The sequence below is a fragment of the Paroedura picta genome, chromosome 15 (assembly GCF_049243985.1).
Source record: "Paroedura picta isolate Pp20150507F chromosome 15, Ppicta_v3.0, whole genome shotgun sequence".
NCBI lineage: Eukaryota > Metazoa > Chordata > Lepidosauria > Squamata > Gekkonidae > Paroedura > Paroedura picta.
Window position 1 is genome coordinate 31,304,723 of NC_135383.1, and position 14,963 is coordinate 31,319,685.

The window sequence follows — 14,963 nt, forward strand, 5'->3', positions numbered from 1 at the left end:
TAAACACTTTGACCTGTGGGAAAAAACAGATGTAAAATAGGCACTAAGCCTTTCTGCTTTCTCTGCATCTTCCGTTAGAGTTTGTCCATCCGCACCCAACAGTGGGCCTATTGCCTCCTTTACTTTACGTTTGCTCCTCACATAACTGAAAAATCTTTTCTTGTTACAATGGGCTTCCCTGGCCAATCTTAGCTCACTCTCAGCTTTGGCCTTTCTGATGATTGATCTACAGTGCCTAGTAACCTGTAGGTACTCTTCTTTAGAGCTCTGTCCTTCCCTCCATTTCCTGAACATTTTCCTTTTCTTTCTTAGTTCCTCTTGAAGTTCTCTGTTCATCCAAATAGGCTTCTTAGAGCTCCTGCAGTGTTTTCGTCTTTCTGGGATAGTCATTGATTGAGCATGCAATAACTGTTGTTTGAGTAGCGCCCACCCTTCACATGCTCCCTTCCCTTCCAGCATTCTCGTCCATGGTATGACACTCATCATGTCTGAGTTTATTAAAGTTTGCCCTACGAAAATCCAACATCAGCGTCTAGCTAAAAGCTTCCTTGGCTCCCCATCTCAAAAGGAATTCTATGAGGACATGGTCACTTCCCCCTAGGGTCCCCACCTCCTTCACCTCATCCACCAACTCTTGCCTGTTGGTCAGTATTAAGTCCAGTATGGCTGAACCTCTTGTGGGTTGTCGCCATGGCTGACACCCGGTCCAAGCCATGACCTGAAGATGGAGCGGCCGCATGGACACTGATGTCCCCCTGGACTAAAATCCTAGGAAACTGCAGCGCCCAGGTGGCCACTGCTGCCAGCAGGCTCAGATGTGCATCTGGTGGGGCATTGGGCAGGCGTTACACCAACCAGATGGCAAAGCCGTCAACTGCGTCCCAACCAATACCGACACACTCTACTCCAGAGGTCACTGGAGCCAGGAGAGGCCTGTAGGGGGAAGCCTCCCAGACAAGAATAGCCCCTCCCCCCCACTATGGAGCCTACTACGTCCTCATGTGGGCTATCCTTACTCTATGCTACCACCTTTGAGAGATCTTTAAAACATGTTCTTCTAAACGTCTTGGAATAGATTTAAAATGAAATAATTGAAGCGTTTCATAGAATCATAGCGTTGGTATATACCTCAAGGGTCATCTAGTCTAACCCCCTGCACAATACAGGAACTCACAACTACCTGCCCACTCACAATGACCCCAAGTTCATGCCCAAGTGATCCCTCTACCAAAAATCTCCAGAATCCAGCATGGCCTGGAGGAAATTTCCCTACCATCCCACAGTGACAATTAGCAATTCCCAGGTTTGATTCAAGACCTTGTCATTAAAATTTATATTCTTTCTTCCCCAGTTTTTTCATCACTTAGAATCATAGAGTTGGAAGGGACCTCCTGGGTCATCTAGTCCAACCCCCTGCACTATGCAGGACGCTCACAACCCTCTCGCTCATCCACTGTCACCTGCCACCCCCTTGAGCCTTCCTAGAATCAGCCTCTCCGTCAGATGGCTCTCCAGCCTCTGTTTAAAAATCTCCAAAGATGGAGAACCCACCACCTCCCGAGGAAGCCTGTTCCACTGAGAAGCCACTGTCAGGAACTTCCTATCCCTACTTTAATAAAATATATTTTAGTAATTAATGTTCTTATTTCCTTATCTATATTTTGATATAAGTATTCAAATTCAGGTAATGGTCTGTTTATTTGATGTCTAACTTCCTTCATTTGGAGACAGCTTCATTTGGAGACAGAAGTGACTCTTCTCCTTTAACAGTGTCCTGTTGGCCTTCATGAATTTGGTCAAGAACAGGATCAGATCCTCCCTCCCAGGAATCCATGGATCTATTTGAGCCGCTATTCTGATTAGACCGTCCCCTTGGGCTATGGCTGCTGTTATGGTTGTCATTGTGGCGGCCCATGGACAGGTTGTGCAGGAACAAAGTTCCATGTGAACTGCCCTGAGCCTCAGGGGAGGCCTGTATACAAATATTATTATTATTCAGAATAATAATAATAATCTCCACACCATTAATTATAATCTTAACTGACAATATTTTGATGATATAAAATGGGAGTCAAAAGATAATTCCCTTTTCCCTTCAGCTGGGGAACTGAGGGGCTCAGCTGGACCAGGTCCCAGCATGCGGTTGGGGTGCTTGGCCACTGCCTCTTTGCGCTGGCTGGACAGAGGGGGACTTACTGCGCACTGACACGGGGGCACAGCTGCATCCTGGGGCCTGCGCACAGCATTCTCGGGTGCCTGGCGTTGCACGTGAGAGGGCCAGTCACCGCGACACAAGAAGGGCCTTCCAGCATCCCGCTCCCACGGTGGCTAGCCCGGTTTTCTCTGGGCTTCACCACCGGGAAAGAAGTCTGTGGCCCTCGCCAGGCCTCCTCTGAGGGCCTGTCCTGCGGCTCCAAGAGCAACCCCGGCTCCTCTGCAGTAGAGGGATGAGTGCAAATTCCTCCCCCCCCCCCCCGTCGCTGGGAGAGAGCCCTCTTCTCCTTGGCCTCCCCGGACCATCCGGGGGCGCAGTTCCCTCCTTATGGTTGCCAGCAACCAGGCAGGACCTTGGAGGGCCAGACGCGGGTGGGACCCCTGCACACAGAAAAGAGGTTGGGGTGGGGGCACACTTTCCCCCCAAAGCAGGGCTGCCCCTATTATTCCCATGGGATATCATTTCTGTCTCTCTCTGGCTGCATAGCCTGGCTTCCCTATCTCCTGATGTCTCTGGTTCCCCTCCCACCTCCTCCTCCCAAATGACCTCTCAGCCAAGACTGTCTGTGGCCCCAATCCACTGCGGCTGCAGGCGAGCCCAGGGGGCTGGGAAGGTCTGGGCCTCTGTGGTGGGGGACGGGGTCAGTCCTAAGTGGTCTGCCCCGTCCAGCGTCCAGCAGCTCCGAAGTCTCTGCGGTTGCTGAACATTGCTCATGAGCGATTCATGTTCCTTAGTGATCTTCCTGACAAATAATGCTCAGGAGAGCAAATGAAGAGAGCGCCGCTGCCAGTCAGAGCAGGCAATAAGCTGCCTGGCATTTGGCAGCAGAGCAGCAGGCGCTGAGACCTGCTGACAGGCTCTGGATCCACATATGTGTCGGTGAGGGACTTGGAAGCTCTTCCTGTCTACAGCTTGAGAAGAGGATCATTCATCGCTGGGCAAGGAAGGGCCACAGAAAATCCTCCCCCCCCCCCCCCCGATGCTGTCCGTGGACCCTGGTTCTGTGAAAGCAAGCTGGGCGTCAGGGCGCTCCCCACAGGCCTGGTCCAGCTGCAGCACCAAGCTCAAAGCGTGGCAAGCATTTCTGTTGACAGACAGCCATCTGACGCCCCCCTCCCCCCCGGCAGCCGTGGTGGGCTGGCTCACGCGAGTCGGTTGAAGTCGAAGGCCGCTAAGGTCCTCTGGCTGGGCCGGCATGCGGAGAGGCAGGGGGTCCAGTCAGCATCGGCCCCTCCGTCAAAGGCTGGGGTCCCTCCTTGTCCCCGGAGGGCCAATAGCAGACAGGCCACCTGGCAAACTCCCATGTGCACCAGGTGATGCAGCCGCCATCTTTCCTAGCCAGAGCGACTAGACTGGACTTCTGCGACTTGCTCTGCACAGGGCTGCCCTGGAGACTGCTCCGGAAACTCCGGGGGGTTCAAAATGTGGCTGCTCAAATCCTGACTGGCACGCAAGGGAGGCACAGGTAATACTGGCTGCGTTGGCTCCTGGTTGGAGGCCAGGCCCTGGAGCTCTAAGCTATCCTCAAAGCTCTAAACCAGCATTTGTTGGCAGGGGCTCATGGGAATTGTAGTCCATGGACATCTGGAGGGCCGCAGTTTGACTACCCCTGCTCTAAACAGTCTCCCCCCCCCCGGATCTGGGTGATCAACATCTGCTCAGGATGTCCGACCCAAGAGAGGAAAGGGGCCTCCCCTGGGGCCAAGGGCTTTTTGGCCCCGGCCCCTGCCTGGCGCACTTTTCTTGGATGCTTTGGGCGGATCCTGCGTTGAGCAGGGGGTTGGACCAGATGGCCTCTATGGACCCATCCAACTCCGAGGGGAGAAGGGGCTCTGCCGGAGCGGGGTTGGTCCCGCAGGGCCTGCAAGATCACAGAATCCTAGAGTGGGAAGGGGCCATGCAGGCCATCTAGTCCAGCCCCCTGCTCAACACAGGATCCGCCCCGAGCATCCTGAAGCCTCCAAGAGAAGTGTGTCTCCAACCTTTGTGGGGGAGCGACTCTCCGTGGCCTGCAGCTGGGGCCCCAAAGAACACCCGCCCCACCGCTGGGGGAGAGGGGGGGACACGGGCCCCTGGGGCCCCACCCGCCCGCCTCAGGTGCATTCATAACGCTTTGCTTTCCGGCGTTCGGGGCCCCGAGGGGCAGCAAAGGGGCCTCAGGAGGAGGAGGAGGAGGAGGGGCGGTGTCCTCTGGGCGCGCCGGGGCGGTTGGGGCAGCGCAGTTCTCTTGGGGCTCCCTCAGCCCGCGGCTCCAGGAGCTCTCCGGCGTCTCTCTCGCGGGGCTTCCTCGCGCGGCTCTCGGGGCGGAGAAGGGCCATGGCGGAGGCGGAGGCGGTGGAGGCGGCGGCGGTGCCGGGCGGGAGGCATGCCAAGCGCGCCGCGCTCCAGGCCGCCGTGCTCCTCCTGCGCCTCCTGCACCGCGCCCGCCGCCGACGGCGCCTCAGGCAAGCCCGGGACGGAAGGGCGGCGGCGGCGGCGGCGGCGGGGGGGGGGGGGCTTTCGGGGGACTCGGCGCCGCCCCTACCTCGCAGGGGGGTTGTGCGGGGGGCCAAGCCGCGGGGGGGGCTGCTTCGGGGAGACCCCCTCGAGGGCGGCGCGGGCGAGCAGGTGTCTGGCTGGGTGGGGGGAGAGTGAGGGTCGCCGCCCCTGGCCCTCGTGGTCACGTGCTTCTCGCGTGCCCCGCGGCCCCAGCGCCGGGGGGGGAGGGGGGGAGGGGGAGCGAGCGGCAGACCCCGGCTTCTCCCCTCGAGCGGCTCAGGGCCGGGCCACGCCCACCGGCCCCCCGCCCCTCCCCTCCCCGCCCCTCCCCTCGTGCCGGCAGAGCCCAGCCTGGCCCCGGGCCGCTCCCCCATCCGTAGCTCAGCAGGGGCCCCGGGAGGCCTGTGGGAGATCCCCCTGGAGAGCCGCCCCCCCCCGGGCCCCCCAGGTCTCCTCCTCCAGGACTCCCCCGTGGCTGGAGCAAGCCCACCTCCTTCACGGGCCTTCTCTGCTCTCCCAGAAATGAGAAAGGAATCCGGTGGGTTCCTCTTGTTGGAGCCTTTCGATTGCAAAGCCGCCTGCGAGCTCTTGAGCTCCCCAGACCTCTCCATCCAATGGAGATTGACAAGATTTGTTTAAAAGCCGAGGGCTGGAAGTCGGTTCTTCAGGTCATGGAGGTCAATCTGCTGTTCCCATGCTGGGCTCCAGGGAGCAGGTTGCCTTGGGGGGGGGGGAAGGGCTATAAGTGGGGGCTCCTTTGGGTTTATTTATATCCTTGCATTCGGGGAGTGGGGGACTTTGCCTCTTGGCCCATCCGATGCGGGAACAGGTTGTATGCACGTAGAAGTACCATGAGACAGAGGGGCACTGCAGGGCACGGCTGGAGTGTGGGGTCAGGGGGAATTTTGGGAGACAGTTGCAGAAGAAGGTGTGTGGAGGGGGCTGCGCACCCCAGCCGTGGTTTTGGGAGTCTTTGCGCCCGTTGCCTTCGGCTGCCTTAGACCGCTGACGGAGCTGGCGGGTGCCTGGTGAGGGCGGTCCCAGAGAGCACCCGTTGTGACATGCTGTTCCATGGGCCGCTGCCCGGCACGTTCGAGGGGTCGAGGGGACCGCCGTCACCTCTGCTGCTGACCGGGCCCCAAACATCAGTGTTCCTTCATGGCCCCTCCACATCCCCGCCCTCCGCAAGAGCCCTGGCGAGGGCCACAGCGGGGCTATCAGCGGGGACAGACCTGCCTGAAAGGGAGGAAAGACCGGTGACCGCTGCACCCCCCCCCCCGCCTTAAGCCCCACCGCAGACATCGTGGCCCTCAGCAGGGCTCTGGTGGCTTGCGTGGAGGGAGAATGGACTGGGCGCTGCCACATCTCCCCCGCGCCCAAAAGCCCCGCTCTTGGGGGAGGTGGGGTGGGGAAAAGGGCTGATGGCAGCCTCCCCACCAGCCAAGAAAGCCTCACTGGGCACTTTGGGGTTGACGGGGACGGGGGGCAAAGAAGGCCGAGTGGGTAGGCGGGCAGGCGGCAAATCTTGCAGGGGGATGTGGCCAGAGGTGGGAGACAGTGGAGTCCCTTCCCCCCTGGGCCCCGTGGCTGGCTCTAGCAATGGGAGGGGGCCGTGAGGGTGGCAAGGCCTGGTGAGGATGGGCGGTGCAGGCCCTCCTTAGAGTCAAGTTGATGTTTGGGGTGTTCGGCAGCTGGGCCCTGGGCCAACAGCTGAGATGACGGACGGTCCCCTTAACCCCCGGAACGTGGCAGGCAGTGGCCCCTGGCTCCCCCTGGGAGCACACTCACCAGGCACTGCCAGATCTGTCAGTAGTCTGGGGCAAAGGTTGTTGGATGTGCCAGTTAGGGGCAGGAGATGCAGCCTGATTGGGTGGGCAGCCATTGGGCAGCTGGCCACTCAGGCGGCAGGACAACACAGGCAGGAGCATTTATTGGCCCTCAAATTGTGAGGCCCAGGAAGTCATCAGGCCTTTAATTATATTATTATCATCTGCATATTATATTATCATCTGCATATCTAAGGTTGTTGATATATCTCCCTGCAATCCTGATCCCAATTTGTGACTCCTCTAATCCTGCCTTTCTCGTGATGTGCTCCGCATACAAGTTAAATAGGCAAGGCGACACCATACAGCCCTGCCGAACTCCTTTCTCAATTTTGAACCAATCAGTGATTCCATGTTCAATTCTCACTGTTGCTTCTTGACCTGCATATACATTTCTCAAGAGACAAATAAGATGCTCTGGTATTCCCATCTCTTTAAGAACTTGCCACAATCTGTTGTGCTCCACACAATCAAAGGCTTTAGCATAGTCAATGAAGCAGAAGTAGATGTTCTTCTGGAACTCCCTAGCTTTCTCCATGATCCAGCGTATGTTGGCAATTTGATCTCTAGTTCCTCTGCCTCTTCGAAATCCTGCCTGTACTTCTGGAAGTTCTCGGCCCACAAATTGCTGGATCCTAGCTTGTAGAATCTTGAGCATAATTTTGCTAGCATGAGAAATGAGTGCAATGGTGCAGTAGTTTGAACATTCTTTGGCATTGCCCTTCTTTGGGATTGGAATGTAAACTGACCTTTTCCAATCCTGTGGCCATTGTTGAATTTTCCAAATTTGCTGGCATATTGAGTGTAGCACTTTTACTGCATCGTCCTTTAAGATTTTGAATAGTTCAACTGGAATGCTGTCACCACCACTAGCTTTATTGTTGCTCAGACTTCCTAAGGCACATTTGACTTCACATTCCAGGATGTCTGGCTCCAGGTCAGTAACTACCCCATTGTGGTCATCCGGGATGTTAAGCTCGCTCTTGTATAGATCTTCTGTATACATTTGCCACCTTTGTTTAATCTCTTCTGCTTCTGTGAGGTCCCTACCATTTTGGTCCCTTATCATACCCACCTATGCATGAAACGTTCTCTTCATATCTCCAATTTTCTTGAAAAGATCTCTGGTCCTCTCCATTCTATTGTTTTCTTCTATTTGTTTGCACTGTTCATTTAAGAAGGCATTCTTATCTCTTCTAGCTTTTCTCTGGAGGATCTTATACTATGCTAAAATATTGAAAGTGATTCTACAAGACCACCAAAAAGGGACAGAACTGACTGGAACAGGAAAAACATTGACTCATCCCTGTCAGAACAGTTTCCTTGTGATGATTTTGTAACATCTGTTTGGTGACCAATAGGCTCTGAGCATGAGGACATTGGAGACACACCCTGTGAGACAGAGCCAGGCTGAAGCCTCCATCCCTCTGAAGTTAAGCAGCATGAAGCTGGAAATAGCCCCTCTGCCTGCCACAGCAGTGGACGTGGACCTCTGAGCTCCATTACATCTGGACATGGACACTGCTCAGTTACATCTGAGCTCTTTATTAGGACTCCAGAAACTAAACCAACCCCCCCCCCTTCTGAAAACCCCACTGTATATACATAGCAAACAATGGATCTTCCTGCCACTGCATGCTATTGGTCAGTTCCAGGTTAAACTGCCTGGATTCTGCAGATGGGATCTGTCAATTACACTGTAAGCTACAGTCCTGCCTCATAGGTCTACAGACACCTGTACATATGATGAAAAGTCAAACCATTTGCAGATTTCAAGCAGGTTGGAGCTCTAATCGGTTGCCAAGGCTCTTGACTGTCTCCAAAACTTGACTGAGGACAAGATAATGGTTATAACTCTTTTTTCTTAATTTCCAGTCCCTCAATGTATTTCTCAGGAGATGCGGAAAGGAGGCTGGAAAAAGACAAAAGACAGGCAACTACAGAGAGCATCACCTTGAACAAACCTTAGTTGGTCTTCAAGGGGCCCCTGCAGCAGTGGTCCCCAACCTGCGGGCCGTGGCCCGGCGCCGGGCTGCGAAGGCCATGGCGCCGGACCGCGGCTCCCTCTCCCGGCCCCCCCGCAGTAAAAAACTTCCCAGGCCGGAAGCTTGTGGCCCGGGAAGCTTCTTACTGCGGGAGGGCGGGGAGAGGGAATCAGGGCCGGGCCGCGCATCGCGCATGCGCGGCCCGATGCGCGGGCGCGGCCTGATGCGCGGCCGAGGTCCGTGCGGGCGCGGCCTGATGCCCTGCCGGTCCCCAGCCTCAGAAAGGTTGGGGACCACTGCCCTGCAGGACTCAAACCGGCTCTCAATACAGGAATAGGTTCAGGACCAGGGAAAGCGCTGGAGCAGGGAGTTCCGTTCCTGGCAGGTGACAGTCTTGCTGCCAGTGGCAGGTTGAAGGGAGAGCCTTGTAGACTCCTTTCTTTTAAAGCGGCAAAGTTGGATCCTGTATGTGGATCCACTGTTGGGGATTGGAGAGAAATGGCTACGGAGACAAACTGATCATTGTTTCTTGCCTGTCAACAGCTCTCCCGACCAGGTGCTCTATCTGCCCCACGCTTTCTGCAAGCAAGGAAGGATGGCATTCTATGAGGGTCTGTCAACTCCTCCCCATAAGCAGGTTTCATTTGAGGAAAATCTCTCGAGCGAAGGAATAGCGAACTTAGCATCACGGGGTCCTTGCGATCACTAAAGATCCTGACTGAACTGCCCCTCCCCTCCCCCTTGCCCGCGGCCCATTTCTCAGTGACAAAGATTTAGGCACAAAGATTCTTTGTTGACAAAGCAGTCCAGCTTTCGCCTGGCATCTCTGTCAATGCGCAAGGCCCCTGGGAAGAGGTAGCAGTGCCCAGGTGTACCACGGTGGGAGGCAGGGGGCCTAGGCACCAGGCTTGCTACATTCACACATACCCCGGACAGGAGCCAGAATCCCAGGCGAGGTGATGAGGCCTTAGCCTTAGATAGTGGGCCAGGCATGCGAATAGCAGGAACCAGGTTACTGGAAAAAGCATTAAGCATGGTTTTGACACATCTTATTTTGTCTTTACAACAACCCTGTGAGTTAGGTATCACAGAATCACAGAATCCTAGCGTGGGAAGGGGCCATACAGGCCATCTAGTCCAACCCCCTGCTCAACGCAGGATCAAGTAGGTTAGACTGAGAATGAAAGGTTGGCCCAAGGTCACCCAGGTCCTAGTCTGGCCTCCTAGCTGCTACGCAATCCTGGCACGCACTCTTACAATGAGGCTGGAGGCTGCCTTTGGGTTCCTCTGCCACCCCTTCAGCAAGTCCAGGGCTGCATCAGCGGACGACTCCCTTCCCGGAGGCCAGGCCTGCTGTTCCGATGAGCCACCCAGGCGACCGATGACTGCAAACCCCTTTCCCTCCCGAGACACGCTGAATTTCTCTCCTTTCCGGGAAAAGATCTCTCACATGGAGGCCTGTTGATCTGTTGAGATCCCTGTTCGTCCTGCAGGGCTAGCTGGGGATAAATGTGCAGGAAGCCCTGCAGAGAGACCAGGCGGCTCAGCCGGGTTTGATTCCTCGCTGCTCCCCAGGCAGCCAGCTGGGTGACCTTGGGCTCACCACAGCACTCACAAAGCTGTTCTGACCGAGCAGGAATCTCAGGGCTCTCTCAGCCTCACCCACCTCACAGGGTGTCTGTTGTGGGGAGAGGAAAGGGAAGGTTACTGTAAGCCACTTTGAGACTCCTTCGGGTAGAGAAAAGTGGCATATAAGAACCAACTCTTCTTCTTCTTCAGTAATCTCAGGGCTTTCTCAGCCTCCCCTCCCTTGCAGGGTGTCTGTTGTAGGGAGAGGAAAGGGAAGGTGACTGTAAAGCACTTTGAGACTTTTTGGGTAGAGAAAAGAAGCATATAAGAATCAAATCTTCTTCAGTGATCTCAGGGCTCCCTCTGCCTCACTGACCTCACAGGGTGACTGTAGAGGGGAGAGGAAAGGGAAGGCGCCTAGAAGCCACTTTGAGACTCCTTTGGGCACATAAGAACCGACTCTTCTTCTACATGTTTTTTCTGTTGTGGTGCCCAAAACTCAACCCAGTACTTCAAGTGAGGCCTTACCAAAGTGGTCATATGATCGGTGATTCCTGGTTCTTGAGAGGTCCACCTAGCCTCGACCCGGGCCAGGGCCTTTTCAGTCTTGGCCTTGACCTGATGGAATGAGCTCCCGGGAGAGCTGAGGGCCCTGCAGGTTCAGGCAGAGGTTCCAGGGCTCTTCCGCCAGGTCTTGGGTTGAGGCGAGGGCGTGGGAGAGCGCAGAGACCCCTCAACGTCTAGAACAATCGGCATCTAGAACAAACGTCTAGAACAATCGGGGTTTGAGGCCCTGAGGCATGAGGGAGGGGCAGTCATGGGAGCTGGAAGAGGGGGTTTTATTTATCTCGTCACTGGAGTGGTTGGGATTTGGGTTTTATGTTTTTTGTGCTTTTATGTAGTGGGCTTTTATCTTTGTTGTAACCAGCTTCGAATCAGCTCTGAGAGTGGTGGGTAAGAAATCTAATAAACAAACAAACATCACCTCACATGATCTGGATTTTTCTTGTTATACAGCCCCAAATCCCATTTGCCTTTTTAGCCACCGAGTCACACTGCTGACCCCTGTTCAATGGAGGGTCTACTAAGACCCACAGGTCCTTTTCACACGGACTACTGCCAAGACAGGTTTCCCCCATCCTAGAGTGATGCATTTGATTTTTCCTAGCTAAATGAAGAACTTGACATTTATCACTACTGAAATTCTGATTTCCGTGCTATTATTGCAGGGTCTTGTTCAGTGCTTGCCTGGGGCCACAGTTTCAGCACATCACAAAAAATAGAGATGTTTAGAAAACCACCAGTCGGTCAACGTGTTCTCGGGGCTGCTGGCTCTGGCTCTGGCGGCCTGTGGGGAGGGAGGGTGCTCAGAGCGGTGCAGTGTCAACACAGGCCTCCCCAGATTTCTCCCCAGCATCCCACAGAATCTCCCCTGGGGTGGACAGCAGCCTCTGGGTGGGGCTGGAATTACACCTCCTCCTTAAAAAATGCTCTCCGCATGAAACAGTTCATAGCCCTGCCCCCTGTAGTTTTGCCAACTCCACTTTGTTCTTCAATGCAGTGACTAATCTGCATTTGTTGTTGTTGTTGTTGTTAGGTGCGAAGTCGTGTCCGACCCATCGCGACCCCATGGACAATGATCCTCCAGGCCTTCCTGTCCTCTACCATTCCCCGGAGTCCATTTAAGTTTGCACCTACTGCTTCAGTGACTCCATCCAGCCACCTCATTCTCTGCCGTCCCCTTCTTCTTTTGCCCTCGATCGCTCCCAGCATTAGGCTCTTCTCCAGGGAGTCCTTCCTTCTCATGAGGTGGCCAAAGTATTTGAGTTTCATCTTCAGGATCTGGCCTTCTAAAGAGCAGTCAGGGCTGATCTCCTCTAGGACTGACCGGTTTGCTCGCCTTGCAGTCCAAGGGACTCACAAGAGTCTTCTCCAGCACCAGAGTTCAAAAGCCTCAATTCAAAAGCCTTTTCCCTAGCCTGATCTTAAACTTATAGGGAAACTATAGCCATGTTTCTAGGGGGCTATGGCTGAGCTCAGAAAGAGCTAAAGGACAAGCCAAGCAAGAGGTGTTCTTTTGGAAATGCTTCTGTAGGCAGAAGGCAATGGACACAACCCAAGGAAACAATTATAAAACCTAAATTTTGCATCCATTTATTCATATAGTTCTTAACCCCCTCATCTAGATCATTAATAAATATGTTAAAAAGTTCCGGGCCGAGCCCCGAGCCCTGAGGTACCCCACTACTCACCTCCCTCCAGTCTGATGAAACACCATTGACAACAACTCTTTGAGTGCGGTTCTCTAACCCAGGGGTCCCCAACCCCTGGGCCGCAGCTCCCTCTTCCCACCCACCGCCCCGCAGTGAGAAGTGGCCTGGAAAGGCGGGGAGAGGGAGCTGCGGCAACCGGCATGCCGGTGGCGCAAATGTGCATGCGAGGACTTGCGCGGCAAGTCCAGGCATGCACGCATGCGCAGCACTGCCGCATGTGCGCACTTGCGCCCCCGCCAAACGCAAACGCACACACAATGCAAGTCTGCGCATGCGTGTTTGCGCCAGGGCTACCGCGCATGTGCGGAGGCCCAGGTCACCCTCTCCCCACACCCCGGCGCAGCGGTCCGCAGCCTGCAAAAGTTTGCGGACCGCTGCTCTAACCAATTCCCTATCCACCTGACTATCTGAAAATCCAGATTGCAGTCCTTCAATTTCTCCATCAGAACATCATGGGGAACCTTGTCAAAAGCTTTACTAAAATCCAAGTAAATTACAACCGAATTTCCCCGATCCAGCAAACCTGTTACTTGGTCAAAAAAGGAAACTAGGTTGGTCTGGCAGGACCTGTTGGAGACAAATCCATGCTGACTTCCTTGGATCACCAAATTGTCCTCCAGATGTTTGCAGATCACTCCCTTTAATATCTGCTCCATTATCTTCCCCATAACAGAGGTCAGACTCACTGGTCTGTAGTTTCCCGGGTCATCCTTCCTCCCTTTTTTGAAGATCGGAATAACGTTTGCTCTCTTCCAGTCCTCCGGGACATCTCCAGTCCTTAAAGAGGTCCCGAAGATGATGGACAAGGGCTGTGCAAGTTCTCTGGAAAGTTCTTTGAGCACTCTCGGGTGCATTTCATCCGGACCAGGGATTTGAACTCATCCAGTGCAGCTAAATGCCTCTCGACAACCTCTCTGTCCATGTCAACCTGCCACCCAGTCAGTATCTCTTGGCTACTGCCATCTCTAGATGTGCCTAAACACTTTGACCTGTGGGAAAAAATAGATGTAAAATAGGCACTAAGCCTTTCTGCTTTCTCTGCATCCTCCGTTAGAGTTTGTCCATCCGCACCCAACAGTGTGCCTATTGCCTCCTTTACTTTACTTTTGCTCCTCACATAACTGAAAAATCTTTTCTTGTTATAGTGGGCTTCCCTAGCCAGTCATAGCTCACTCTCAGCTTTGGCCTTTCTGATGATTGATCTACAGTGCCTAGTAACCTGTAGGTACTCTTCTTTAGAGCTCTGTCCTTCCCTCCATTTCCTGAACATTTTCCTTTTCTTTCTTAGTTCGTCTTGAAGTTCTCTGTTCATCCAAATAGGCTTCTTAGAGCTCCTGCAGTGTTTTCTTCTTTCTGGGATAGTCATTGATTGAGCATGCAATAGCTCTTGTTTGAGTAGCGCCCACCCTTCACATGCTCCCTTCCCTTCCAGCATTCTCGTCCATGGTATGACACTCACCATGTCTCTGCGTTTATTAAAGTTTGCCCTAAAGAAAATCCAACATCCGCGTCTGGCTACAAGCTTCCTTGGCTCCCCATCTCAAAAGGAATTCTATGAGGACATGGTCACTTCCCCCTAGGGTCCCCATCTCCTTCACCTCATCCAACAACTCTTGCCCCAAAATGACAGAATGATCTCAGTTCGAATCCAAGGCAAACCTTTCAACATCACAGTAATACGTGTCTATGCCCCAACCACTGCTGCTGAAGAGGATGAAGTTGACCAGTTCTATGAAGCCCTACAACACCTTCTAGAAGCAACACCAAAAAATGTTGTGCTTATCATCATGGGGGATTGGAATGCTAAAGTAGGAAGCCAAAAGATAACCGGGATAGCAGGCAAGTTTGGCCTTGGAGTACAAAATGAAGCAGGGCACAGGCTGGTAGAATTTTGTCAAGAGAATACAATGGTCATAGCAAACACTCTTTTCCAACAACCCAAGAGACGACTCTACACATGGACATCACCAGATGGTCAACACCATCAGCCAATATCCCTGATGATGGCTGCAAAAGTTGGACCATAAGGAAGGCTGAGCGTCAAAGAATTGAGGACTCCGGGGAATTCTGAAGCAGTGGGTGTGAGCTTAAATGGACTCAGGGGAATGGTAGAGGACAGGAAGGCCTTGAGGATCATTGTCCATGGGGTCGGAGACGACTTCGCACCTACCAACAACAACAACAAGGGAAAAGGCAGACCTGCAGTTAGTACAAACCCACTTAGTCCAAGCTAAGGCAGGTGTAGGGTGGAGCATGTTGCCTGGGAATGGAGCTAGAGGTCTGGACTGCTTGCCAGTGGGAGGGGGCAGTGGGCCCTGTATATGGAAAACAGTTGTATAAGTCTGTACAATTAATTATATTCCATGCAGTTGTTGCGGTATTTATCTTAATTTTTACAGTCAGTTGCATTTTTTCAAGGACATGTGCCCCAGCCTCAGGCCAGTTCTGCCCCCCCCCCTGAGGCCTGTGTCTTGGGGGGCCGCCTGGTTGGCCTTACTGGTAGCACCGGCCCTGCAGGCAGTATGAGTTCCAGTAGCTTATAGCCATCAAAAGCCAAAAGCAAGCAATCAAACTGAAAAAGCTGACCTTCACCAGATAATGACTTCATGGCCTTTCC

The 14,963-nt window shown here is 53.9% G+C and overlaps 1 protein-coding gene across 11 annotated transcripts in view; it reads left to right on the forward strand.

Moving 5' to 3' along the window:
- Nucleotides 1–14,963, forward strand: part of RAP1GAP2 (RAP1 GTPase activating protein 2) — a 189,445-nt gene that overhangs the window by 78,576 nt on the left and 95,906 nt on the right. For 5 of the 11 annotated variants that reach the window (XM_077312243.1, XM_077312254.1, XM_077312255.1 and 2 more), the window contains exon 1: nt 4,505–4,659. The exons of 5 other annotated variants lie outside the window; for them this stretch is intronic. In XM_077312243.1, coding sequence (XP_077168358.1) covers nt 4,532–4,659 — 128 coding nt within the window. In that variant the 5' untranslated portion in view covers nt 4,505–4,531. Of the gene's footprint in view, nt 1–4,195; nt 4,313–4,504; nt 4,660–14,963 lie in introns of those variants that run through there. One more of the 11 variants, XM_077312249.1, reaches the window with a different exon arrangement.